General features: G+C 37.9%; 1 protein-coding gene across 1 annotated transcript; it reads left to right on the forward strand.

Annotated features, from left to right (window-relative positions):
* Positions 9,564-19,735, forward strand: AREG (amphiregulin). Its single transcript, NM_214376.1, is given in 6 exon segments — positions 9,564-9,813; positions 10,952-11,182; positions 13,769-13,970; positions 14,688-14,843; positions 17,348-17,459; positions 19,478-19,735. Coding segments are annotated over 5 exon segments (744 nt in total). The 5' UTR covers positions 9,564-9,752; the 3' UTR covers positions 17,442-17,459; positions 19,478-19,735.

The raw sequence follows: 27,244 nt of genomic DNA on the forward strand, positions 1-27,244 counted from the left end.
AGATGGACAGAATACATCTTTGTCGTTATTCTCACCAATTATACATGTTGGATATGGTTAGTTCTCATTCTTGGTATCTTTTCAAGTGTCTTTGTCACTTAGCTTTGGTAATTACATTAGCTTAGTCACTACACAGTTTTCTTACGTGAAAAAAAATTGAAAAAAAATAGACGAGTTCATCCAAAGGTTACTTTGTCCACTGTGAGATAAAGATAGTAACTGGAAGCTCTTGATTTGTTTACTAAACTCTTCATTCATTCATTTCATTCAACCAACATCAATTGAGCACTTACCCTGCACCAAACATTGTTAAAGGTAAAAAGGAAAAACGGAGCCCCTGACATCCAGGAGCTGGTTCCATACTGTTACCTTGGCCTTGACATTCTCCTGCTGAACATTAACAATTTCACATGATGTCAACATCAAACAAGGCCACTGTATGGCCATGATGGTTTATGGCAAAAGCAAGCCCATTTCATAATCATGTCCAAACACAGACAGAATATGACTATTGTCCAAACCCTAAGAGTGACCAAGCATTCTTCCATCCTGACTACGTGGGGTGACTGCTGATTATCTAACAATTACAGCTTTAGCTTCTTGCCTTCTATAGAAGCTGTATGCAGACACCCAATGATAGTATTATGCCCACTTCCTGACAGTTCCCAGTTCAGAGCAAAATGTTGTTCCTTCAACCCTCCCCTACATCACCTAACAGGAGCCCAGATCCTCTATGTCCTTTCTAACATTTACTCTCCACTGTCTTTTACTGAGATCCTGGCATTCCCCACAGTGCACAGGCTCCCTCCCTGCAACTCACTCAGCTGTGTTCCTGGACGTCTTTGTCTGGAGGACATTGGTATGGAAGGAAACAGCATAATGAATACCACAGAGTGTCTGATTACCAAGACATTTCGCATTGTGCTCCGGCTGCATATATCAGAAAACCTTAAACAATAGTGGCTTAAAAAAGATTGGTGTTTTTCTCTTGTAAAGAGTATAGAACTAGAGTGGCAGCTCCAAATCAGGGGTTCGGGCTCTTCCTTTCTTTTCCACCTTTCCAGCCTATGCCTTCAGATTCAGGGTCAGTTCATGGTCCAGTACAACTCCTGAAGATGCCACCAAGTGTCCATATTCCAGGTAAGTGGAAAAGAATGAAGAGAGAAGAACAAGAGGAGTGTGGCTCCCACCCTCACCAGCTCCCTTCCCTTCAAGAAGCCTTCTAGGAAAGTCTACCCATACTTCTGTGGACAGTTACCGGACCTACTCACAGAATTTAGTCACAGAGTCACCATTATTTTCAAGGAAATCTTGGAAATGTAATGTTTTCTCTGCACACATTGCCAGTCTGGATAACCTCAGGATTCTGTTACTAAGGAAAGAGATGGAAATGGATATTGAGTAAAGTCTATGCAAAATTATTGATGTGGTAATTAGTATTGAAAACATTGCTCAATTGGGTTAGTTTATGGTGAAAAAAAAATTTCACCAATAAACAATGTATTTGCAGAAATGGCCTGTTTCTATAGGAAATCATGGTGTGATGACATCACACGGGAGGCAAATATTGCATAGCTAAGAAAAAAAAAGGAAATCAAAAAACGTATCCTTCTATATAGAGTTTACATGTTTAAGAACAAGCAATGGTCTGGAAATGTCACATGTCTGTAGTCAGCAGTGTAAGCTATTTGAAAGAGCACCTTAATAACCTGGCTCACTCTTGTTGCTTTCATCATTCTAAAAAGCTTTGAATTCTTACAGGCTTAGCAGTCACAGTAAGCAGAGGTTCTCAACTTATGAAATCGGTTATAACAGGATTTACTTATTTATCCCCATCCACAAATATGCATGGAAATTTTTTCATTGGGATTCCTAGTAATTTTTTCATTGGTTTCAGTATTAGTAATAATTAAAACACATAAAATAGTTTGACTCATTAGGAAAGGTCAGCTATCGTTCCAAATGTTTTACATGCATTATCACATTTAAACCTCACAAGAATCCAATGGTTAGGGAATTTTTATTATCATCTCCTTTGGAGAGTTGAGAAAATTAGACCCACAAAACATTTAAATAATTTTTCACAGTTGGTAAGAGGAAGACTATGTTAAAATCCAGTAGTCTCCACCTCAGATGCTATAGCCTAAACCACCTCACTTCACGTCCTCGCTGCACCACGTGACAAAGGACAGCACAGATATGGGAGCAACTGTACAAGAGTAAGAAAGAATGAGGAGAAGCAGACACCTTTAGTGATCATTTTCCTTCAAAATGGATATCCTCATTGGAAAAACCAATATAATAGATTATACAAATCATGTCAAATCAGTTTCCTTAGGAAATCATTGTCTTGTCTTGGACTGGAGCTTTTTTCTTTTTTTCCAGATTATCTTTACTTCATAAGTTTTGGTGTTTCCCACTTCCAACAAAACCAGTGCATGTGAAAATGCAGACATGAACACCAGGTCCAATCATCTGCTTCAGAGAATTCATTTTTAATTTTTTTGTATTAAAATATAGTTGATTTATAGTTTTGTGCCAAATTCTGCTGTACAGCAAAGTGGCCCCGTCATATATGTACATATAGATATGTATATATGTGTGTGTATATGTGTGTGTGTGTGTGTGTGTGTGTGTGTGTGTATGGCCGAGTCACATACACACATACACACATTCCTTTTCTCATGTCATTCTCCCATCATGTTCTATCCCAAAGGACTGGATACAGTTCCCTGGGCTATAGAGCAGGACCTCATTTGTTATCCATTCTAAATGTAAAAGTTTGCATCTACTAACCCCAGACTCCCAGTCCATCCCACTCCCTCTCCCTCCTTCTCGGTAACCACAAGTCTTTTCTCCATTGGATTGCAGTCTTTAACTTAAGAAAATAAAATAACACATGATCTTTGTACATATATTAGAACGTAGATACAAGCAATTAATACCTTAATCAGATAAATATTATTGACATTTTTATATAACCTTTCAGAATGTTTCTATGCATGTATAGCTATATATACATATGTATATATATTATGTACATAAATATTTGTAAATATATTATCAAAAGTTTTGTACCTTACATACTTTTGTCAATTTTTTGCATAACAGGTATTGTACATTTTTTAAGATGCTAGTAAATAGATGTTTATATAACTTTCTTTCTTGGTTTTACTCTTAAAAATAATGGCTTTTTTTTTTTAAAGAACAGACTTATTCTTATATTCTTTTTTCCTCTTGTGTATGTGTTACCCCCAAAGAATCTGTGAACGAAGAAATAAAGCTACATTTTTAAAAATTTTTTTCCCAGCATAATCCCATAAAAATAATAACTGTGCAGACTGCAATATTGTAAGGAGAATAAAAATGAAGCACATTTTATAAATAAGCATAGACATATCTTCAAATCTCCAAAATTGGGAAAATTTAAAAATGTAAATTTTAACGTAGTTAATTTTTAAAAGTTATTATATTCTTAGATATCTGGCCATTAAAATAAGTTTTAAAAGTGCATTATTTTTCCAAAGATATAATTTGAGACAAAAATGTATCTTCAAAGTTTCTGTTTTTTTTTTTTTTGTCTATTTCAAATCACATAAGAATTTTAGGAAATACTATTTTTGAGATGGGAACATTTGATCAAATTTCTATTTCTTAAAAATTATTTAAAAATTTTCCTATCATGTAAATAACACTCCCACACCACTGTATCACGTTTAGGTCAGGCCAATTGTACTGTTAACTAGTCAAATATTTCCTTATAGTAGTCACAGGTAGTGCTTGAGAATCTCAAGATTGTCTAGCAATTTGATATTAAAAGCATCTTGGTGGAAAGTTTGTTGTATGGAGAAGTGACCAAAATTAATGTTTTTTGGGATTTCTATGGGAGAAAAGAAATCTAGGTGTGAAATTTTGTCTTCTGCAAATGGCAAAAACATCTGGGAGAACATTAATCCAGGTTTAAGACCAAAATGTTGATTTCAGGAAAATTACTGAAAGATACAACTGATATTTATAAGATGTATTACTATATTTTCAATCCTCTTTTTCTATGAATTGTACATGTGTATATGTTTTTCTTTATTATCTTACAAATACTTTTTCTTATTCCGGCCACATAATTTCAGCACACACACTCAGAAAGCACTGGGAAACGTGACATACAAAAGGCATTTCCTTTGAGGTTTAACCCCTCCCTGCCTAAGACGGACTGTACATGAGTGGTCTACCCATCAAGTTAGTAATTTCTTCACTTATGATATTTAAAACTGCTATTCCTTTTAAACTCAGAAACAAGAGGCTGTTGTGTTCATGGGAAAATACAGCAAAATCTATATATATTGTAGTCTAGCTTTGCTAAAACACATGAAAGTTTAAAGAGATAAACTGATAACAGAAACACATCAAATATAGATCATTGATAATATGACTAATATGAGAGGTATGCATATGTTTTCAGTTTTCAAGTATAAGAGGGCAAATAGGTGAGATTTGCAACTGAAAAAGTGGTCATCACTCAATACTAAATGTATGGTAGCTGGAGTAATAAATTGTGAAATAAAATGCAAGAAAATAAGAAAAGTAAAAATACATTAAGGGAAAATTAAGTACATTCAGAGTATTTTTTTCAATTTGGAAATAACAAGTCAAGGATCCAATTATTTAATGACTTAAAAGTCTGTAAAAATCTTTCATAGGGCTCTGACCTACTTCAAACCTCAATATATTACTTTTCTGAGATAATAAAATCCCAAATCTTATCCTGAAATCCTCTATTCGTAAAGAATTAATAGTATATAAAATTTGTCATGCTTCCCAGCTCAGTGTATGATGATGGTTATAGACATCCTGGTTTCTGATCTTACAGGCAGAACTGAGTTAGTGAGAATCCATCATAATTTGGTGCAGATGTGCTTTCTTTGATGTGATAAATTGGGTCCTGAAAACTGTATGCAAATTGGAGTTTTTTCTTTTTCATAAATTCAGACATACTTTCATATTTTCATTACATTATGATGGTTCCCTATTTAAAAGAACAGCGTACAAGCCAGTTTGTAACATGAGGGGTTCTGTTTTGTTTTGTTTTGTTTTGTTTTGTTTTTGTTTTTCATGGCCACACCCATAGCATGTGAAGTTCCCCAGGGATTGAATTCAAGCTGCACTTCGACCTATGCCACAGCTGCAAACATGCCAGATCCTTTTACCCACTGCACAGGGCCAGGGATCCAACCCACGCCTCCACAGCGACCTGCACAGCCACTGCAGTTGGATTTTTAAGCCACTGCACCACAATGGGAACTCCACGTGAGTTTTTAGAAGTTAACAAATGCCTTCATCACACTTAGATGCTTCCTGTTGCAATTCATTTCTCCATCTTTCCCATTTCCAACAAAACTTCCATAACATTAATGTGTAGCCCTGCCTGTTTACAATCTCTATGAATACATCTTGATTGTTTTCACCTGTCTATTCCCCCGTAAGTACTTTTTAATCAGGGGTACACGTCAGAATTTTCTAGAAATTTCCTTTAAAAGAATATACAGGCCAAGACCCTACACCAAACCTATTGAATCAAGAGAGAATAGGGAGTATTGAAAAGGTTCTCAAGTGCTTCTGCTTAAGAGCTAAGGAGAGCTCTTCTTTAGGACTGCTAAAAAGGGTGTTGAGAAATGATTAGTGGAATGAGAGCTTCTACAATGTCCTAATATCCTCCACATGTTTGAGGCCCAGCATCCCTCATTCCTCTTGTTGATGTCTGTCACTGTTTCTCATCCTTGTCCATGCCTATTTCTGCTCTTCTGCATTATTATTGTTCTATAGGCTAATCATGTTTTATCCCGCTATTTGTCTTCTCTAGAGAGAAAATGGAACCACTCAAGCATAGGTGCTATCTTGTATTTCTTTGTATCATCTTCCCCCACCATCCCAAGTTGTCTACATCCCATATTTTATTTCTTTTCTGGCACTTCTTTGCTACCTAAATCTACTGTATGTATTGTTTTCTTGCTTATTATGTGTTTCCCTTTAATAGAATGCAAAGTTCTTAAAAACAAGGACACTATGAGTTATTCAGAGTTCTAGCCCCAGTGCCTAAGAGTATTTAGTTTTCAAAAGGTATTTTATGAGTAAATGAACTACAGAGAGGATTGATGTGTGTGTGTGTGTGTGTGTGTGTGTGTGTGTGTATGTAGTTAATTGTGTATTACATTTACTTAATTTCCACTGCATCAAATCATCCACTGGCTTTGGTCCAATCTGCTAGTCCTTGCTCTGCAAAAGCCATTATGTGAAGTGTATAGAGGGTAAGTCATTTTATCTTATTTTGTCAAAATAATAACTATCAAGTTCATTCAAGGTCCCTTTTTGAAGGAACTAGAAATTACATATATTTTAGCATGAATAATTCCAAGGTGAAAAGTAGAAAATTATAGACATCTAAGTGGAGCTGATGCATTTGTTAATAATACATGAAATATTGCATATATATTAGAGAATTTCTCAATTTTAGTTTGGGAGTTCATGTATTGACTCATAAAAATGACCATGATGTAATATTTACTCAGACCGTGGCGCTATTGGTAAAAACTCGGGATCAGCTCTGTGAACAAACATGTAATTATACTCTAGGTTCTACAGCACCCCTTTTAGCAGAGCCAACGTGAGTTTGTTTCCAACATATAAAATATTGTCAGGATCCAGATACTAGGCACCAAAAAGAGTGGTTGGCTAGGAACACTTGGCTTTAGAGCTGTTTTAACCTCATGCTAGGTGAGGGAGCCATCAATTTATCAGGATAAGGAAGAGTTGCTTCTCTCCTTGAATTTCTTAAAGTTGTTCCTCCTTGTCTCCGCTTAGCGTGCAAAATGTAAAGAATCCCACACTTGCATGGGGTTGGTTTCCTTCTCTTACATATATTCCAGAACATCATGAGTCATCAAAGGGTGCTGCCATTGTGATGCAACTCTGATGACGCCCCATGGTACTCTCTGATGCACCATAAAGTGTTCAAAATGTTTAATCTTAATGTGAAGTAGGTACAAAGTTCATGGCTTGAAGTTACTGAAGATTATTTCACTTGTTCTGTGGGTAGCTAAATTTATAAGAGTCACTTAGTTCTTCAATGTGATTAATATAAGGTAATTATATTGTTACTATGTTATTAATGTTACTATATTATTAATCATAATGTTAAGATTTTAGCAAAAGTTAACCATTTATCGAGCACTCACATATGCTAAAATCTATGCTACGTGTTCATGAATCTTATCTCATTAGATGTGCTTAACAGCGGTGGGTATTTTTTATCCCTGTTTTCAAATAAGGAATCCAAGTCTTTCAAATACCAAGTAACTTAGTATGTGATGGAATCTGTATATGAAAACCCAATCGGTTTGAATCTAAAGCTCACACTAAGCATTCTGCACCAATGTAAATTATCCCTCTAAATTTCCAACTGGAAAAAGACTAAAATGGGCTCTTTCCAATGTCCAATGTAAAGAGCCCATTTTCACTTAAAACATAGTAAAACACTTGTGCTGACATATATGTACCACTTGCATTCACCTCAAGAAGAAGAAAGTAGAAAAAAAGAACAGGGCTAGAACAAAATCAAGACCTCTGGGAGCAGAAAGATGCACCAGTATAGGCTACCAGCCTGCGTGCTAAACAAAATCTCCACCATCTTTTGAAATCTATGGGTAAGGCTCTGAATCTCTCTGAATCACAATCGCCTCATCCATCAAAAAAGATGACAATGCAGGCCCCTGCTTCACCCTGGAATGGGCAGTGCCATTTTTCTTGTCTGCTTTTCCGCTCTTGGTCACACCTTGTCTTCAGGTATTCTTTCCATTTCCACTTTCTGCTGGAAAAGTCATCCTTCACAAAACTTTCCATGATACATGAAAAATTAAACTGCATCCTTGTTTCCATGGTATCCTTGTTTTCCTTCTTATCATCTTTCTTATGTATCTGCCTCTCTGTTATTACTTTCCTATATATCTGACTCTCACCACAATGAACTACTGGAGAGCAGGGGGCTGGTTATCATTTAATCTCCCTCCTTAATACCTCCCTGCATAAAAATAAAACAGGTGGATGACATAAAATACGCTCTCAACAAATGTCCAGTAGGTGAGAAGACGTGATTTGTGACTGTTTATTTTATCCTACTAAACATATCAGGCTATTTAGCCTACTTTACTATGATACACCATTAAAAATAGATTTAAAATTTTATTTTAAAAATAAACTTTTAAAAAATTTCCCAGAATTAGGACAGAGGCACTGTGACCCGCATTCCTAAAAGAGCTGTTTTACTGGAATAGTCACAGAAGAGATATGTATCTTCAGGACAAAGAAACACTAGGAGAATAATGCTTTTTTCCTCTTCCTCAAGTCAAGAAAAATCCAGTTCTGGAATTGTAGATACATCAAACTTAGTCAAATGAAGCAATTCTCTCCCTCTCATTTTATCTACTTGTCATGATTAAAATGTCCTACTAGATTCTAAATAGGCACTAAAATCTGGCCCTTTTATCTGGGGATTGCAGAGGCAAACTCTTGGGCACTACCCTTCATGCCAACACACTACCAGTAGAGATTACTCCTGTAGGCTAACTATTGTTCTCCCCAGAAACTTTCTTTCCAAAGAGAAGTTTAGCCTAAATCCCTTTATCAGAGAGGAAAGAGATTTTAGAGTCAGTGGAACTCGAAGTTAGGTCCATCTGGCTTTTGCCATGACCAGCGGGGTAAAGTACTCCTTGCTTGGTAAAGCTGACAGGTGTCCCTCTTGTAAAACATAGAAAAAAATGATACTTGCCTAGCAAGGTTCTGGAGTGACCTGGTGTAGGTAATATGCTTAGTGTACAGTTCCACAACATAAATTAATGATCAATAAACTATCATTTTGACAAGGACCCTAGGTTATATAAAGAAATGGGATAAATGGGGAGGGAGATGATTGGAAATGCAGGCTGCTTCACAGTAGTGGAGGGGAATCTCCAGGGTTGAGATCCAGGCCCATGGTATACAAAACAGCTTCTCCTTAGGAGGCATGGCTCTCTAGTCATGGAATAAACGTCATTATTCGCATTAAAGACATGGGGTGGGGCTTTCCTTGTTAAGTCACTCTTGGGCTTTAAGTAATTTTATATTTTAATAGGAAATTTTCTAGTTAATCCCTGTCTGTTGTAATATTCAGATCAACCAAAGCATAATCTGAAGGTTTTTTTTTTTTTTTCCTCCAGATAGTTTGAAAATTTGGGATTTCTGAATGTCAGATATTAGCTTGCAACTCCACCCTTGCTCTCAAATAAGAATTGGTCTTTTTTTTTTTTTCCCCAGCCGGCAGCAAGGGTCTTCATTTTCACTTCCTCCCAGCGGCTCTCTGCGCTCCGAGGAGGTGGGGCGCCTGGCATCCGTTTGTGGTTTTGGGGTAGTAACCTGTCCTGGGGCGGCCGCCCGCCTCCACCCTCCGCGGCGACCGTGACGTCACGGGCGATGCCCGGGTCCCGCCCGGCCTATAAAGCCACTGGTGCGCGCCGCGCCTCCGGAATGTTCGCACACCTTGTGCGGGAGCCGGAGCCCAGGGAATCCCGAGGCGAGCTCCAGGCGCTGCCTCCAGCGCCCGAGCCCGGCCGGGCCTCTGAGCACAGCTGCTCGGCGCCCCTGGTCCCCGGTCACCTCCTCCCGCCCGCCCGCAGCTCCCGGCCGAGTTGCCCCAGAGACCGCGACGCCACAGCTCCGCGGGACCAATGAGAGCTCCGCTGCTGCCGCCGGCGCCCGTGGTGCTGTCACTCTTGATCCTCTGCTCAGGTGAGGACATCCCGGCTCTGAGCTGCTGAGCACTTCTCCCAGCCGGGGCAAAACGGTCGCTCCTTGAATTTTGCTGCTGATTCTCTAAAAAATCGCCATTTGGCGGCCCTGGTTCTGTCTGGTGGGAGGTGACCTTGGTCCCTCCCTCTGTACGTTACTCCCTGGGAGTGGGCAGGTGTATCTTAGATGTTCCAGGCCATCAAGAGGGGGCCGGAAACTCCTTGTACTTTTACTTTAGTCCAGCTGAAGGATCTCCTGCTTAGAGAGCCTGTGAGCCAACCCTTCGCTTGACCGATAAAGAAACCAACCGACGTCCAGAGGTGAAGTGATTTCCACAGATTTTGGAGTAGAGTAGTTAAATCCTGGAAGGAGACGCGCAGCCTTCTGCCTCGATTCTCCATCTCCTCTGTCAAGTACTTTTGTTTTTTCCCTTTCTAGAGGGTTTCGCATCGTCCCAGAGAGAAGTTAAAAGCACCACTTTGACACTGTTTTGTTTAGATCTAAAAGATAAAGCAGGGACTTGAAACTCTGGCCCCCAAATCTTAACTTCATCTCTAGTTTCTTCTCTTTGTGAGAACAGTAATAAACAGTGGCAATAAGGAGAATTATAATCAATTTCTATTTTCATTACTTTTTAACATTTCCTGTACATAGTCTTCTTAAACGTGAGCATATGTTAAGAAAACCCGGTATTTATTTCTAGAACCTGTTTATTAAAATAGGACAGGTAGCATCCTAACAAACACAAATGCATTTCATATGTGAAGTCATGGCAATGTTTAGATATTACCTGTTAAATAAGTGTAGCAACTTGATTTACCTCTTCTGCAGTATTTTGTTTCTTTCTTTCTTTCTTTCTTTTTTTTTTTTTTGATGTGGGAATTAATGTACATTCTCTATGGAAATGAAAACCTTAATGAAAGAAGCTCTGTCATTGGAACAGCTGAGTTTGCTTCTTGGCAAAAATGTGAAGTTGCTTTCATAAAGTGACTCAATCATAAACAATAGCACATGTGCAATAACTGCTTTGCTATCAAAAGATAAACATTTCTCCTGCGCGCTGCTCCTGCGCTCTGCTGACTGGGGAGAAAAGACATTCTGCTTTATCTTCTCTTCCATTTTGCCCTTGTTCCCATAGCCCATTATGCTGCTGGACTGGACGTCAACGGCACCTCCTCTGGGAAAGGAGAACCATTTTCTGGGGACCATGGTGCTGAGGCATTTGAGGTGACCTCCAGAAGTGAGATGTCCTCGGGAAGTGAGGCTCCCCCTGCTAGCGAAATGCCTTCTGGTAGCGACTATGACTATGCTGAAGAGTACGATAACGAACCGCACATATCTGGCTATATTGTAGATGATTCAGTCAGAGGTGAGTAGAGGGTAAGGTGACAATGTAGCCAGTGAGATGTGTGTTTGTATAAGACAAGCTGCTTCAAAAGAAAAGCACTCCCCGATCTCCTAGTGGCTTTCTTGCCCTCTCTTTCCTGATCCACTGGCTAAATTGAGATGGAAAGAGCTATTCGTGGCCACATCCTATATGTCTGCAGCTCTAACAAACGTTTTATGTCTAGGAAGGCTAATCTTTGCAAAACATTATTCAGTGGGAGTTGTTATCCATTTACAGACGTGAGAACCGAAGCTCAGAAAGGTTAAGCATTCTTCCCAGTGTTCCAGAGCCAGGATGAGGACTCCAGTCTGTTTGATTCCAGATACTATGCTCTTTCATACCCTGCCACGTGACCCTCAAATGAGGGTCCAGTCCTATCTATGTTGTATCTCAAGTTTTATATTCACTCCCCTCCACCGTTTCCCCCCAAATAACTGCATTTTTAGCACAAATAAGGGAACAGAAGTAATGGGAAAGGAACGATTGGACCTTAGCCTTTAAGGATAAGGTGTTGCGAAATTGGTAATAATAATAGTCATACCACCTTCTGGAAATAATAAAAGAAGGACAAGTATGCGTGGATTATGTATTGATAGAATCACTCTTTAATCCCAAATCCCATTTGTCAGTTAAATAATGTGACCCATAGTTTTCTTCTCTTTGGCTGTTATCTGATCATTTTAAAAAAGCATTTGCTTAAAAGGAAGTTACCAAAGGAAGAGGTCAGTCTTGTTACCCTCATGTTACTTTGGAGTTTGAGGGCAGAACAGGTCATCAGCAAATCAGATCTAAGTATCCTAGGAGCCTCCACTACATAGGCAAGACTTACAGCCCTCTCTTTCCTGATCTTAGTTTCCATGGCTCCTCCTCCTCTCTCTGGCTCCCAGAACTGGTGAAGGGAGAGAGGGTGATACCATAGGGACAGTGACTGGAGGAAGAGGCAGGTGGAGAGAGTTTTACTGAATACTCCATGTTATCTGCCTTTGGAGCTTATGCTCTTCTATAAGGTGAGGAAGGAGTCTGTCTATAATTCTTATTTTGGGAAGGGAGGAGATTAGACCATCAAGACTTAGAAATGGTTCTCTTAAAGCTATTTCAAGTTGTTAACATTTCAAAAGGCCAAACACATTGTTGGTAGTGAAAATGGCTAGGGCTTAACGTTCCAACGCATTGTGAAACAGTGAAAATTAACCAATGGGATTAATGTCTATTGTAACACTTTAGCGTAGTAAGTATTTGTCTCTATAATTTGTAATGTATCTGATAAAGCGCTGTAATATTGATGTAAAATATTTCTGTGAGAAGACTTATTCTAACTTGTGGTACTTTTTTATCATCAAGGGAAAATTTCAGTATAAAAATTGCATAGCCACCTATTAAAAACATTACTCCTAATTTGACTATTGTTAATGTTGTTAATAATGATAAAATATTCATAATATTTATTTGTTGTCTCCTTAATCATGGGATTCTATCTTTGATACCCTTCCCTATGTTTCCAGAGTTTTCTATTCATGAGTACTGCAGGACCATTATGGCTAATTGTATTAGGATATTATGATATTTCCCTCTTTTCACTGGACTCTGCTAAACACTTGCTCAGATAAACCCACTCAAGGATTAGAATAACAAAATGCACAGTTTCTAACATGGAAACTCTGCCTTTCTACATTTAGCATGTGGATAAACTATATCCCACATAACTGTTACACTGAACAAAGGTTTCCGTGGATCTGAAGAATTAAGATGAATCTCTGAAGCATCAAGTACAAATATTTCTGGACCCCTATTTTTTCAAATAGATTGATCACAGACATGAGCTCCCCTCCCCAAAGGTATTGATCGTAATCTGTTGTCATCTGGGAGTTGGAGAAAATCGATTAACTCTAATGTCTAATCCTCAGTTTTCTCCACTTCAAGTAATACACACTAATTCCCAATTATGATAGCGAGCACATGACCAGTATAAGAAAATCATCAAATATACTCAAGCCCCACTGTAACTAATGGCACTGACCTTTTCCAAGAGAAAACATAGTATTATAGGGGAAAAAATAGGTTTTAATATCCCAGCGCTGCCGCTTTCTAGCTATGTGTTCTACTGCAAGTTACTTGTTTTCACTCAACTTTGTTTTTCTTACCTATTTCATTTGGATCGTAACACTACATTCAGCTGTGATTTGGGGTTAATTAAATTAATGCTCGTTACCGAGAACTTGGTATATATTAGAAATTCAGGAAAATATTTAACATACTTCATGGCTTTTCTTAGACAAGTAAAGAATTATTCTATTATTCCTGTTATCAGTAATAATAATACTGGTACAAATAAATTCAAGATACATTTCTAAGCTAATAAAAGAACAAAGGGATTCAGATTTTTAAGTGCCATGTGATACAAACATTCTCTTTGTTCAGTTTTGCTGTATGAATTGTGCTAAATAATAAGACAAATATGACACTTATCTCCATGAACTCTCAATTCTAGGATTTATCTCATATCTCCAAAATGGTATTCAAGAGGAAGAGAGATGTTTGTCAATAAATCTTTCACTTTTTTTTTTTTAGTTGAACAGGTAGTTAAGCCCAAGAGAAACAGAACAGAAAGTGAAAATACTTCAGATAAACCCAAAAGAAAGAAAAAGGGAGGCAAAAGTGGAAAAAATAGAAGAAACAGAAAGAAGAAAAATCCATGTGATGCAGAATTCCAAAACTTCTGCATTCACGGAGATTGCAAATATATAGAGCACCTGGAAGCAGTAACCTGCAAGTAAGTTTCCCTAAATTATATAGAACTCTATATTTCTAACACTGTGTCTGAAACCCCTAGCTGCAGAAAGCCTTTTTTTTTTTTCAATGGTATGAACCAAGGGTTGGCAGACTTTTTCTTAAAGAACCAGATAGGAAATATTTTGGGCTTCATGGGTCAAGATTATGTGTGTACTTATATAATCAATTAAAATAGAACCATTTAAAAATATAAAAATCATACTTGGCTTGCATGCTGCCTAAGACCTGACAGATGGCAAGATTTAACCCCATCGGCTGCAGTTTGCTGAACCCTGATGGAAACGATCATTTTATAACATATATTTTGCAAAACCTCTTTTTTAAAAAGGAACTAAAGGTACTTTTTGCATAATGTTCTAGCCCCCCCCCCCCCACAAGCTACTAGCACATTAAATGATAGTGGAATGTATTAACTGGATACCAACTGACTAAACTCATTAGTCCGTCATCCTAGGGGCATAAAGAATGAAAACTTGTGTCTTCTTGACATATCATACCAAGCTAATCTCAACTTGTTCTTATACTAATAGATCCTTGACTCAAATATATTCTAGGTCTCATCATTTTGAAATTTAAACATATGGCATGCCTTTTTTTTCAATGTTAGAATTAATGGTCGTTTGTGATCTGGAAAGTAAACATAAAATATGCAGAATGTTTTCAGTGGTAATAATTTCAAAATGTATGCTGTTTTCAGATGTTACCAGGATTACTTTGGTGAACGATGTGGGGAAAAGTCCATGAAGACTCACACCATGGTCCACAGCGATTTATCAAAAATTGCTTTAGCAGCCATTGCTGCTTTTGTCTCTGCCATGAGCTTCACAGCTATTGCTGTTGTTATTACAATCTAGTAAGTATGGCGTCTCTTAAAAATTCCCAATAAAATAACGTCAGGTTAATTCTTTTTCAGTATTGTCTATCAGTGTTGTATATTTTAGATGAGTTAGTCTATTGGTGGCACATGGTCTTTGGTCATATCTTTACACTTCATTGACAAAGATCACAGAATATGGTCACATGTATATTTGGACACCATGGAAACAATATATGAAGCCTTTCCTTGAACTTAAAAATTGGTGGTTTTATTTCATGTTATATGTCTACTCGTGGCAATTTCCAAATCTCAGAGTGTTCGTATATCTTCTCTACTATAATAAGTTTAAGCAAGCCTCCCAGAAGCTACTTTAGGACTAGGTCACAGGAGGTTGTCAGAGGGCATGCTTTGGTGCTAAGAAATCACAAAGAGCTTCCAACCTGGAGCCAAAAAATATATGCCTTCTGCTCCTGTTAGAATGAAAAAATCTGAGTTAGGAATTTTATAGCATGATATTGACTTGCTTAAAGCAGCTTGTGCCTATTTTGTTATTATCAAATATAAAATGGGAACTCAGTTCTTAAAAACAACCCATATCCTCCATGTGGCATGGCACAGGAAGCAGGGACAATTCTACTACTGTTCCATTCATGCAGCATCTGCCCTGTGTTCCCATAACAGGTCACATACTTCACTGCATGACCAATGGCTGTTGCCACTAGACTCTTCTAGGTAGTAGACAGACACTGGTGGGCATGTAGAAATGGCATTGTCTGTCAAACAAAAGTCAGTGAATTCAAGAAGTTGGAGGAGGGTGTGAATAGCTCTGTAATGAGTCATGTGCTACTAGAGTTTGGGAAAAGCAATAGACTCATTATTCTAATTTTAGGTCCTGGTAAATTACTTTAACAACTGGATTGTGGACATGATCTACTACTCCTGCCATTCAGGAAACAAGGGGTTATCTTCTGACACTGTTTACTATTATTTGAAACTCAGATCAGATAATGATAAAATGACACACAAAACACTGTTTTATGATGCACGTAAAGTTTGATGTGGGGCGTCAATTTGTTTTGCGCGCTCTAGAAATTATTTCGGTCTTTCTATTGGTACCTCAAGCCAGTTATGCAAATGCGTTTAGGAAAGGTACCCTCAGACAATGCATTACTATTTGACATAGAAGGATAGACGCAGAAATGGCCAGCTAGGGAATATGTTTTGAAAGAATTAGTTAAACTTGTAATTAATTCAGGTTGAAATATTCAATAATCCTTTGGAAGAGTATGGAAAAACTTTGTCATGCTGTCCTTTCCTTCTGTATGCTCTCTGTATTTGAAACACACAGCAAACCCTAACCTAAGTTACAGCCACTGTTTTTTCCAAAATTGAAGTTAATTTTTCCCAAACATCACAACAAGAGTTCCTCAGATTTTAATGGTAATATTTAGTAGATACTAAAAATTGAATTGTTTAGTGTACAACATTAAGATATTTCGGACCATTGACCAAGTAGCAATATATAAAACTTGAAGCATTTATTGTATTTAGAAATAAATGAAACTCTTTTTTTTTTTTTTTTTTTGGTTAGCATGTTTAAAAAAATATCCAAGCATTTAAACTTGTTTGTGCAAGACAACAGCCCTTCTATGGTAACCTGTACTATTTTCTTCCTCCGGTTGTGCATGGTAATTGTGCTAAGTTTGGGGGAAAAAATATGGATGTATTCCATGCCTTCTGAAAGTTTGCATCTCAAGGCATATTTATTTAAATCTCAGTAGTTTGGAAATATGTTTGTTTGTTTCTTTTTAGGGCTGCACCCGCCGAATATGGAGGTTCCCAGGCTAGGGGTTGAATTGGAGCTGCAGCCACAGGCCTACACCACAGTCACAGCAACGCCAGATCCATGTCCCATCTGCAGACTATAACACAGCTCATGGAAACACTGGATCCTTAACCCACTGATCAAGGCTAAGAATCCAACCCATATCTTCATGGATACTAGTCATGTTTGTAACCTGCTGCACCACAACGGGAACTCCCGAAAATATGTTTATATAATGTCAACATAAAGATCCCCTTAAAAAAAAATTGTGGTACCTTTTAGCTGGGTTTAGGGTTTTTTTGTTTTGTTTTGTTTTTGTCTTTTGTCATTTAATGGCCGAACCCGAGGCATATGAAGGTTCCCAGTCTAGGGTTCTAATCAGAGCTGTAGCCGCCGGCCTGCACCATAGCCACAGCAACACCAGATCCAAGCCACATCTGTGACCTACACCACAGCTCACAGCAACACAGGATCCTTAACCCACTGAGCAAGGCCAGGGATCGAACCTGCAAGCTCATGGTTCCTAGTCGGATTCGTTAACCACTGCACCACAACGGGAACTCCGGGGTTTAGGTTTTGGTTTGGTGGAGTGGTCTGTAAGTGTGTAAAGGCCTATAAAGACTCACAAAAAGGAACTCCCTATATTCATGAAAACCCCAGGCCATATATAGATCTATAGAACTTTAATGACAGTAGAATATCTTGTTCTTTGAAGCCTTCGAAAACGATACTTCAGGGAATATGAAGGTGCAGCTGAAGAACGAAAGAAACTTCGACAAGAAAATGCAAATGCACATGCCATAGCATGACTGAAGATAATATTACAGGTTTGAGTTTTAAAATATATCTTTAAATAATATCTTACGATTTAAAAATATACTATTATTTGAAGAAAAATCAGAAAGCGAGTTTTCTTAATTATACACCATGAACACTGGCTCCATTAAAGTGTTGTTCTTTGAGCATGAGATGAAGTTCAATAATGAGGATGGCCTATGCCTTAGTATGATAAGGGATATAAAGATGAGGGAGACACAGATTTTTACTGCCAAAGAACTTAGTGTTTGGTAAGTAGAAAAAAGTGTAAGGAACGACAACATTAGAGGAAGTAAAATAGGTCATAAGAAAGGAACCAATGGGCTAGAAGGAGTTCCCAGTGAAGGAGAGAAAGACTCTAGCGGGATGAATTTGGGGGAAGAAGAGGACAGGTATACAGGATGGCATTGGTATTGCGCCTCAAAGAAGCGATGAGATTGGGACAGGCAATTATAAAGGGAAAAGAAGACCACTACCATGAGATGGGCTAAATTATTTTAGAAACTTTTGAAAAATGGCCTACTTCAGGGAGTTCCCACTATGGCTCAGCAGTAGCAAATCTGACTAGTACCCATGAGGATCCGGGTTCGATCCCTGGCCTCGCTCAGTGGGTTAAAGGATCCAGCTCAGTGGGTTAAAGGATCCAGTGTTGCCTTGTAGGTTGCAGACGCAGCTAGGATCTGGCATTGCTGTGCCTGTGATGTAGGCTAGTGCGGCCGTAGCTCTGATTTGACCCTTAGGCTGGGAACCTCCATATGCCATGGGTGTGGCCCTAAAAAAAGAAACAAAGAAAAATGGCCTACTTCAAATAGTGTTGGGGAAGATAAGGTTAAAATGATAGGTTAAACTCCTGCGGTAGAGAGCCACCGTCAGAGAATTTGCACTAGGAATGAGAGGAAGTGGAAACAGTAGGTTTATAAAGAAAAGAAGAAGGGAGCAGGGGTACTAATTTGGGGGAGAGCTTGATGAGAGAATGTATCATGGTCCTTATTTTTTCTTAGGGAGGGAGAGCTGGGCATGTTGTAGGTAGGAGGCAAGAAGATACGGAGAGGGATATTTTCTTGATAACTAGAGTGAATAGCTAATAAAGCAAACTTCCAGTGAAAGAGGGAGGCAAGATTAAATACTCACTTAAAGTTGGCCAGAGGAAGGAACTGCAATTCCTCAGACATCTGGGAAAGATGGCACATCCTTAAGTTGTTATTTTCTACCTCCAGTGAATTTAAGAATTACTTGAGATGCTTGTTAAATATGCATATTTCTGGGCCAAATCCTAAATCTACTAAGTCAGTATTTCCACTTTTAATTAACATTTCAGATGCTTGTAGGACCACTATATTTAGCACTGGTTAAGTACAGGCTTTATGTTCTGAGCCTATTACAGAACTAGTTCAATAACTCATGAAATGGATAATTATCCATGCCAATGCTATACTCAGCATTTATTCATCAAAATTTATTGCTGAATTGGCTTAATAGTCTGAAGGGAAACCACCAACATGAATAAGGGTAGACTTTTGGTTATTTAGTGCAATTGAAATTTCTCCAAGGAGGTCCAGAATGACTTTAGGGAAAGGAATATGCTGTGTTGGCACATGGTGGCTGCTTATGAATTGGTAGCTACTATTATTATGCCCTTGTTACTAATTATCCTAAATTAACTGTGTATCATAAATACCCTGAGCCACTTAATCTTTGTTTTATTATTATTATGATGATGTCCACTGCATAGATTTGGTTAGGAAAACTGTTGTGCATGACTGCTGTTGCAGTTTTATTAAGCAGAATTTGATGACATAGGTTTGGGCATAGACAGTCTTCTACCTAAGTCAATGTATAAGTAAAGCGTATGTGAAAGAGGGATTCAAGTCAAAGTGATCGTTTGTCTCTGAAAAGCTCTTAGCACTTTTCACAAGATATCATAGAAACACTTGACAGATATTCTGATTCCTGATTATATTTTGACATTTTTCTCATAGCTATATTAGAATGGAGCTTATGGCTAATACTTCATTTTATTTTTCAACAGGGTAGCAGATCGGGGTCACTGCCAAGTCATAACCATGACTGATGAGTTGGTTCCTCTTTGCAGTGGATCATAAGAAGACAGAACCTTTTTGTTCTGGTGGTTTTAAACTTCCAACTGTCACTTTTTTTAATGCTAAGTCTTATTTCTGTACATAAAGATGCACGGAGATAAAAAGTATTTTTTCAAGTTGTAAATAATTTATTTAATATTTAATGGAAGTGTATTTATTTTACAGTTCATTAAACTTTTTTAATCAAACAGATTGAGAGTTTGAATATTAGTTTTGAGATTGTGAGACTTGAGGGTATGTTTCCCCTAACACTTAGAGGATCATTTTAAAAGGAGTTCCTTAACTTTTTTTTTTTTTAACTGTTTTTGGGTTCATTTTAAACATGTATTGCTTTTCTTAGAAAGCACTCTTCTGGGGAAAATTATAAACTAGAATCACTTAGACCTCCCACAAATATCCCAAACTGGTCCTTCTTATTCTACGTAAAACTTACTCCAAGTTCTGTTAATAACAAAAGCCTCTAAAATCAACCCATGCCATGGCCTCTCTGTACAGTAGACTCAGACATTATCAAAGAAAATATACTGCCCATCATCATCACCACCATAAACAAGAAGATGACGAGAATAAGTTTGAATCTGGCATTTTCAAAAACAGGTATTTAGATTTGAGACTTCTTTCCCTGATATCATGACATAAATGTCTAAAACCCAGTTCTCTTTTACCTCCACTTGCTACTCTTTTCTTATATTATTTCATTTTATTTATTTGTCTTTTTGCCTTTTCTAGGGCCGTTCTCGTGGCACATGGAGGTTCCCAAGCAAGGGGTCTAATCGGAGCTGTAGCCTCCGGCCTACGCCAGAGCCAGAGCCACAGCAACGCGGGATCTGAGCCGCGTCTGCGACCTACACCACAGCTCACGGCAGTGCCGGATCCTTAACCCACTGAGCAAGGCGAGGAATTGAACCCGCAACCTCATGATTCCTAGTCGGATTTGTTAACCCCTGTGCACGACGGGAACTCCTTCTTACATTACTTTAAAGAAATACATTTGTTTTGGGGCATAGGTGTTCTTTCAAGAATCCTAATGTCACAGGATGACTCACACACAGTCTTGTTCCTGGCTGGTCAACTAAGTTACCTGCATGAAAAACAAAACAATCTTTATAAAGTACAGGGAGTGTTTTGAGAACACTAACCAATAATAAACATAATTCCAGCAACCATCTCATAGATGTATTGACTGAAAAGTGCCTGCAGCATCAGCACATCCATCCGTCTCTAGCATACTGTTCACCAAAACCTTGCCCAGTGATCATCGGTTGGTTCCTAGCCTCACGTACACGTTACCGCTTGAGTTTTGCATGTCAAAATGTCCAGGCCCTCCTCCCACAGCTTCCGATTTAAATAGACTTGGGTGAATCATTAGTATCCTTATTTTTAAAAGATTCTGAGGAGTTCCTCAGTGGGTTAAGGACCGAACATTGCCTCTGTGAGGATGTGGGTTCGATCCCTGACCTGGCTCAGTGGGTTAAGGATCTGGCATTGCCACAAGCTGTAGCGTACATAGGTGGCAGATGCAGCTACAATTGGACCCCTGGCCTGGGAATGTCCATATGCTGTAGATGCAGCTGTAACAAGAAAAATAAATAAATAAAAGATTCCTAGATGTTTCTTATTTGCAGCCAGTGTCAAGAACCTCTGATTCCCATCTATAGTAAACTTTGTCCTCAACTTCATTTATTCAATATTTATGGTTGATGACTCAAATAGTGCTAGGGGCATAGGACAGAAAATCTCTGACTTTGGGACACTTCCCACCTAGTTAGTGGGAGAGAGTATGTCTTGTCAATGCAGTGCAGGAAATAACTGGATGGGATGTGTCCCAGGGATCCATAGGATTTGGGGGTGCTCTCACCCCGCCCAGACTGACTGAGTCGGGGTGGGGGTATCCCTGGAGAGATGCCACCTGAGATTAACCCTGAAGAATGAGTAGCAGGAGTTATGTAGAAAAGATCATTAGAGGCATAAATCACAAAGTCATCAGAGAGTATGACCTTAAGAGTAAAATACATCAAAGAGTTCAGTAGTTCTGAAACAGAAAGGGTAAAGTCCACAGAGCTGTAAATGAAGCTGGAGTGGTAAGGGCAGGGTCACAGAGACATCTGATTTAACTAAGTAAGTGTGGACCCATTCAAGCAAGCTGATCAGAGTTCTGTAGAAACTTGATCTTATTTGTATTCCAAATGGGTCATCAGGCAACCACCTGGTGAAGGGATGTGAGCCCAAACCAAAGGTAGGAAGATTGGCTGGAATATTTATTTATCCACCAATTTTATTCATAGAATTTCCAATAATTGACTAAGAGCTCTTCCTGGGGTGGGGGAGATAAATTCCTGGAACTTCTAGCCTGCCTTATCTATAGGTAAAGTGAACGCCGGTAGCCAGAGAGAGTCCACAGGAAATGAAATACATGTGGACTGTAAGTAGGGCCAATGTGCTTAGAAACAGAAACAACCTTGGGTGTATGGGTGGGACATAACAAGCATCTACTAAAGTGTCCAGCTTATGGCTGAACGATGTAACTCTTACTTCTTGGCTATTCTCTCATTCATCCACCAAATAATTACAGATAATGATTAAACTCCAGCTATGTACCAGGTAACCCCAGGTTACTGAAAAGCAGCATCCCAGAAGTACTAAGGAGAAGCATCTATAAAGTTAGCAACAGAAAGAAATGGCTAAATAGAAGATTTAGATACTGTCAACATAGTTATCCTCTCTAATTAAGAGTTCACTTTGTTAGGTGGATTTGACCTTTATGACATACAACTCAAATGATGTTAATTTTCTTCTGTGGCTTGGAGATCAACATAATGTCTTAGTAATAACCTTGTGCAAGTGTATTCATCATTTTAAAAGGAGTTCCTTACCTTTTTAATTAATTTATTTATTTTAATGTTTCTGTGTTCATTTTACAAATATATTGCTTTTCTTAGAAAGCACTCTTCTTGGAAAAATTATAAACTAGATCACTTAGACCCCCACAAACACTAATATCCCAAACTGGTCCTTCTTATTCTACGTAAAACTCACTCCAAATTCTGCTAATTACAAAAGCCTCTAAAATCAACTTGTGTCATGGCCTCTCTGTTAGAGTAGACACAGATATTATCAAAGAAAATATACTGCCTATCACCTTAAATTCCAATCTCTCAAATTACATATAATGGTCATTTAATCATTAATTTAATAAATATTTATTGAGTACTATGAGCATAATGATGCTTTGGCCAGTACGATTCAACCTTCCACTTCTCTCTGTGGAGACCAAGTGTGCTATAAATGGCTCTGGGTGTATATGTGTGTGTCCGCTGGTGGTGAGGTGGTTGGCAGCTTAGGTCACAATGCAACACAATTAGAAAAATGTTTAAAGGATAAAAAAAAATCTGTTATATGTCTGGACACTAACATCAGATCTCCTGAGATAAAATTTATCTTAAAATTACAAAATACTTAGAACTGAATGAAAATGTTTTCTTTGTCAAAATTTGTGAGGCACAGCACACTAATAGTAGACAGTTGTAAATTTAAATGTGTCTATGAAAGGATAAGAAAGTCAAAAGGGAAAAAAACGTATGCTAAGCATCAAACTCAAAATTTAGAAAAAAGATCGATAGAAGAAACCTAAAGAAGATAAGAATAAAGCTATTTAAGTAAAGGAAGAAATGATAAAAAAAAAATTGTTGAAAAACAAGCCAAATGTTATTCTTTGGAAAGGTAAAATAGAGAATACCAATAAAAAATAAATAAAAAAATAAACAAATAAATGACAGGTAAAGCAAAAAAGGAGAAATAACTATAGGAGCAGAAGATTTTTAAATTAAGAAAAAAAGGGTCATATTAGGATCCCTATCCACAAGTACATGTCAGTGGCTTAAAGAGATGTTATTATCCCTAGTAAGTATTATATAGAGGTGGGTTATTCTAAATTTACTTGATTTAATGGTGCAATAACTATCAAATATGTCCGTCTTTTCCTTCTTGCTAATGTTCTATCCTCACTGTTGCAAGATGGCACTGATACATAAAAACCCAAAATGCAATGGATAAATGTCTATAAAAAGACAAAAAAATGCTAATGGGAAAAAAAAATAGAAAACTTAAACCAATAAGTAGTAAAAAATGGAGTGATCAGAGTTCAATCCCCACAGACCCAGAAAGAAACCCAACCCAACTGGCTTTTTAGTTTTTCAAAATATAAAGAGTGATGAAGAATGATATGAGAAAATGAATGTATACTATGAATGACTAGGTCACTTTTATTGTATGATGCTAGTGTCCATCTGTACAAGGACATGATAAGAAAAAAAAAAAAAAAACCTTTGGCACATTTAACTTAAGAACATTAATGTGAAAATTCACAAGTACATTTTATTTTTTATTTTTTTGCTTTTTGGGGCCATGCCCATGGCATATGGAGGCTCCCAGGCCTGGGGTGGAATCAGAGCTACAGCTGCCAGCCTACACCTAGCCACAGCAAAGCCAGATCAGAGCTGCCCCTGTGACCTACACCACAGCTCACAGCAATGCTGGACCCCCAATCCACTGAGTGAGGCCAGGGATTGAACCTGCATCCTCATGGATACTAGTCAGATTTGTTTCTGCTGTGCCACAATGGGAACTCCCACAAGAACATTTTAAAAATTACATCATAAAAGTAGAGTTTTACCAGGAATACAAGGAAAGTTTAACATAAGAAAAGGCATCTTTGTTATATAAAATAGAGCAAAAAAATTAAAATTTCTTTCTTACGAAATAGTATAAAAACATTTTCTTATTAAAGGCAGAGAAGGCCTTTAAGTGAAAAATTTGCTTGTAATTTAAAATGATGAAAAAACTAGGATTAGGACACTTCTTGAACTTGATAAAAGTAATACACTAGAATGTACAGCAGAATTTATAATCAGTAGCAAATTTATAGATGCTTTTTCTTTAAGATCAAGATGGACTAAGGATGCCCATTATCACTATTATTTAACATAGTACAAAAATTCTTACTAAAGTTGAAAGAAAAGAAGCAAACATAAGAGCCATAAGAATTTGTAATAAAGAAATGTGTTATTGATGTAGGTAATATGATAGTCTACCTAGAATATGCCAATATAACCAGTATGCCAACTATTAGAATTTATAATTTTGGAGTTCCCATTGTGGCTCAGTGGTTAACAAATCCAACTAGGAACCCTGAGGTAGCGAGTTTGATCCCTGGCCTTGCTCAGTGGGTTGGGGATCCGGTGTTGCCGTGAGCTGTGGTGTAGGTTGCAGATGCAGCTCGGATCCCACGTTGCTGTGGCTCTGATGTAGGGTTGGCAGCTATGGCTCTGACTGGACCTCAGGCCTGGGAACCTCCACATGCCACGGGTGCAGTCCTAGAAAAGGCAAAAAGGCCAAAAAAAAAAATTATAATTTCATGCAATTCCCAGATACAATATAAAATTCCAAAAAATAAGATTGAGCCTATTTTTCACTGACAAATAAGCTCAATCTTAAAAGGTCAAATAGTGTTCACATTTGCTATCAAACTATAAGACATATGTGTGTATATTAACAATGAATATATAAGACTTCATTTAAGAAAAATTTGGATACCTGTTAAAAGAAAAAGAAAACTGTTATGGATAGACATTTCTTTCTTTTAGATTTTAGACCTTTTCTTTCCAAAGAGCCAGAGTGTAGCTGCTGGCCTATGCCACAAACTCGCCAGATCCTGGCTATGTCTGCAACTATGAGGTAAGGTAATCTTCTGATTTTATTGTTCCTCATGTTCTGAGACACTCCCCCCTCCCACCCCAGTATTTGCTAAACAGTCATTTTTTTCCCTATTAACTTATAGTGCTATCTTTATCATATGATAAATTGTCTCTGAGATCTCTCTGGTTATATTGGTGTATTTGTGCATACTTATTCTAGAGCCACAGTTTCTCTCCTTTACTTTGTATATGTCTTTATATGCACAGCTCCATTTTTCTTTTTTTCAAAATGGTAGATTTTCATGGACTTATTTTCCCATGCAAATTTTAGGACGTGATATATAAAGTTTCACAAATACCCAGCTGGAACTTTCATTAGATTTTGTTGAATTTAAAGATTATCTGGGGAAGTTCCCATCCTGGCTCAGCAGTTGACAGCCCGATTAGCACCCATGAAGATGCAGGTTCAATCCGTGGCCTCGCTCAGCAGGTTAAGGATTCGGCATGGCCCTGAGCTGTGGTGTGGTTGCAGACACAGCTCAGATCCAGCATTGCTGTGGCTGTGGTGTAGATTTTAAGCAAAATCTCATAAGTAAAAAACATGAAGAGAAAAATTTTGGATTTGACTATTTGGGGATTACATCAAAATTAGGAAGTTTGGTTAAAAGAAGATTGTCCTGGACATATTTGACAGTTGACAGGATGGAGAAGGTATGTGTGATGTCTGAAGCCAAAAAGGGATTATAATGTGCAAGGAATGACTAAAACTCAACAAGACAACACAGGACTTTCAATTTAAATGGAGGAAAAGAGATGAGCAAAGAATTCCTAGCATTTTAAACTTAAGTGACTAACAACCATGTTATTTGGACTAGTGTTTGCCCAGATGTTGCTTTAGTAAGAATTAGCAAAGTCAGCCCTCCGCCAGATAGTTATAGGCCCATGCCAGAACACACAGAGCATGGGCTGGAGCTCAGTACCGGCTCACATCCTTTTGTTGTTGCTGTTGTTCCCTTTCACATTCTTGGTTCGACAATCTACATTGCACACTTCTGTACATCACAGCCCTGTATATAAAGAAATACTCAAACTTCTTGGAAATGACAGAAATACAAATCAAAAATCCAATAGGCTATCACCTTATGGCCATCAGAGTTGCAAAAATAGAAAGATAGATAATGCTGGTGGAAGCTTATGGGCGAGGGACCCTTAAACATTACTGGTTGTAGGTTAGCCTAGAATTGCCATCATGGCAGTAACATAATCAAATTAAAAATGAATAGACCCTGTTACCCAAAGTGAACATATTTCTGAGACATGTAGGACCACGAAAGGACTTATATGAGGATGTTCACTGTTGTGTATGATAGTGGAGAACCCAGTCTAGGTGTCTACTACTTGGTAATGCAAACATCAAACAGGGTGGGTATACCCTGAGAAATTTAATGCAGCCATTAGAAACAAATGAGGTACACTCATAGTAGTATGGATAGATTTTTTTTTTAATGTAAAATTTTTAAAAGGTGGTGCTGAAATAAATGATATAAACAAAACAATTCACATTTCCTTATGTTAAATACAAATGTCAGAGATTACTCTTAAGTTAATTAAATACAAAAGGTCTCATAAAACCTCAGAATGACTGTCTAACAGTGAGGGAAGGATGCAGTGGAAACACTCATGGTCTGATGAACATATTATGTTGCTATGTGGAGAATGAACTAGAGATGGACAGAGAGCAAGCAGATCAGCTGTTGAGGTGACTCAAGTCTTCCAATGGGTCAGATAAGGGATTAAAAGGTAGACTGAACTAGGATCGTGGTACTGGCCATGGAGAGAGATAAGAAACAGGGAAAAACATGAAAGGCTTAGGCTAGAGGAGCGAGAATAGGGATGAGGGATAAAATCTCTTATAGTTGAGTGTTAAACCTTATTTGTTCAAAAATATATTACCCTGTTACTGTAGAGAAAAATGTTTCTGTTGTTTTGATTCTTTAAGGTTGA

Source organism: Sus scrofa, chromosome 8, assembly GCF_000003025.6.
Source record: "Sus scrofa isolate TJ Tabasco breed Duroc chromosome 8, Sscrofa11.1, whole genome shotgun sequence".
NCBI lineage: Eukaryota > Metazoa > Chordata > Mammalia > Artiodactyla > Suidae > Sus > Sus scrofa.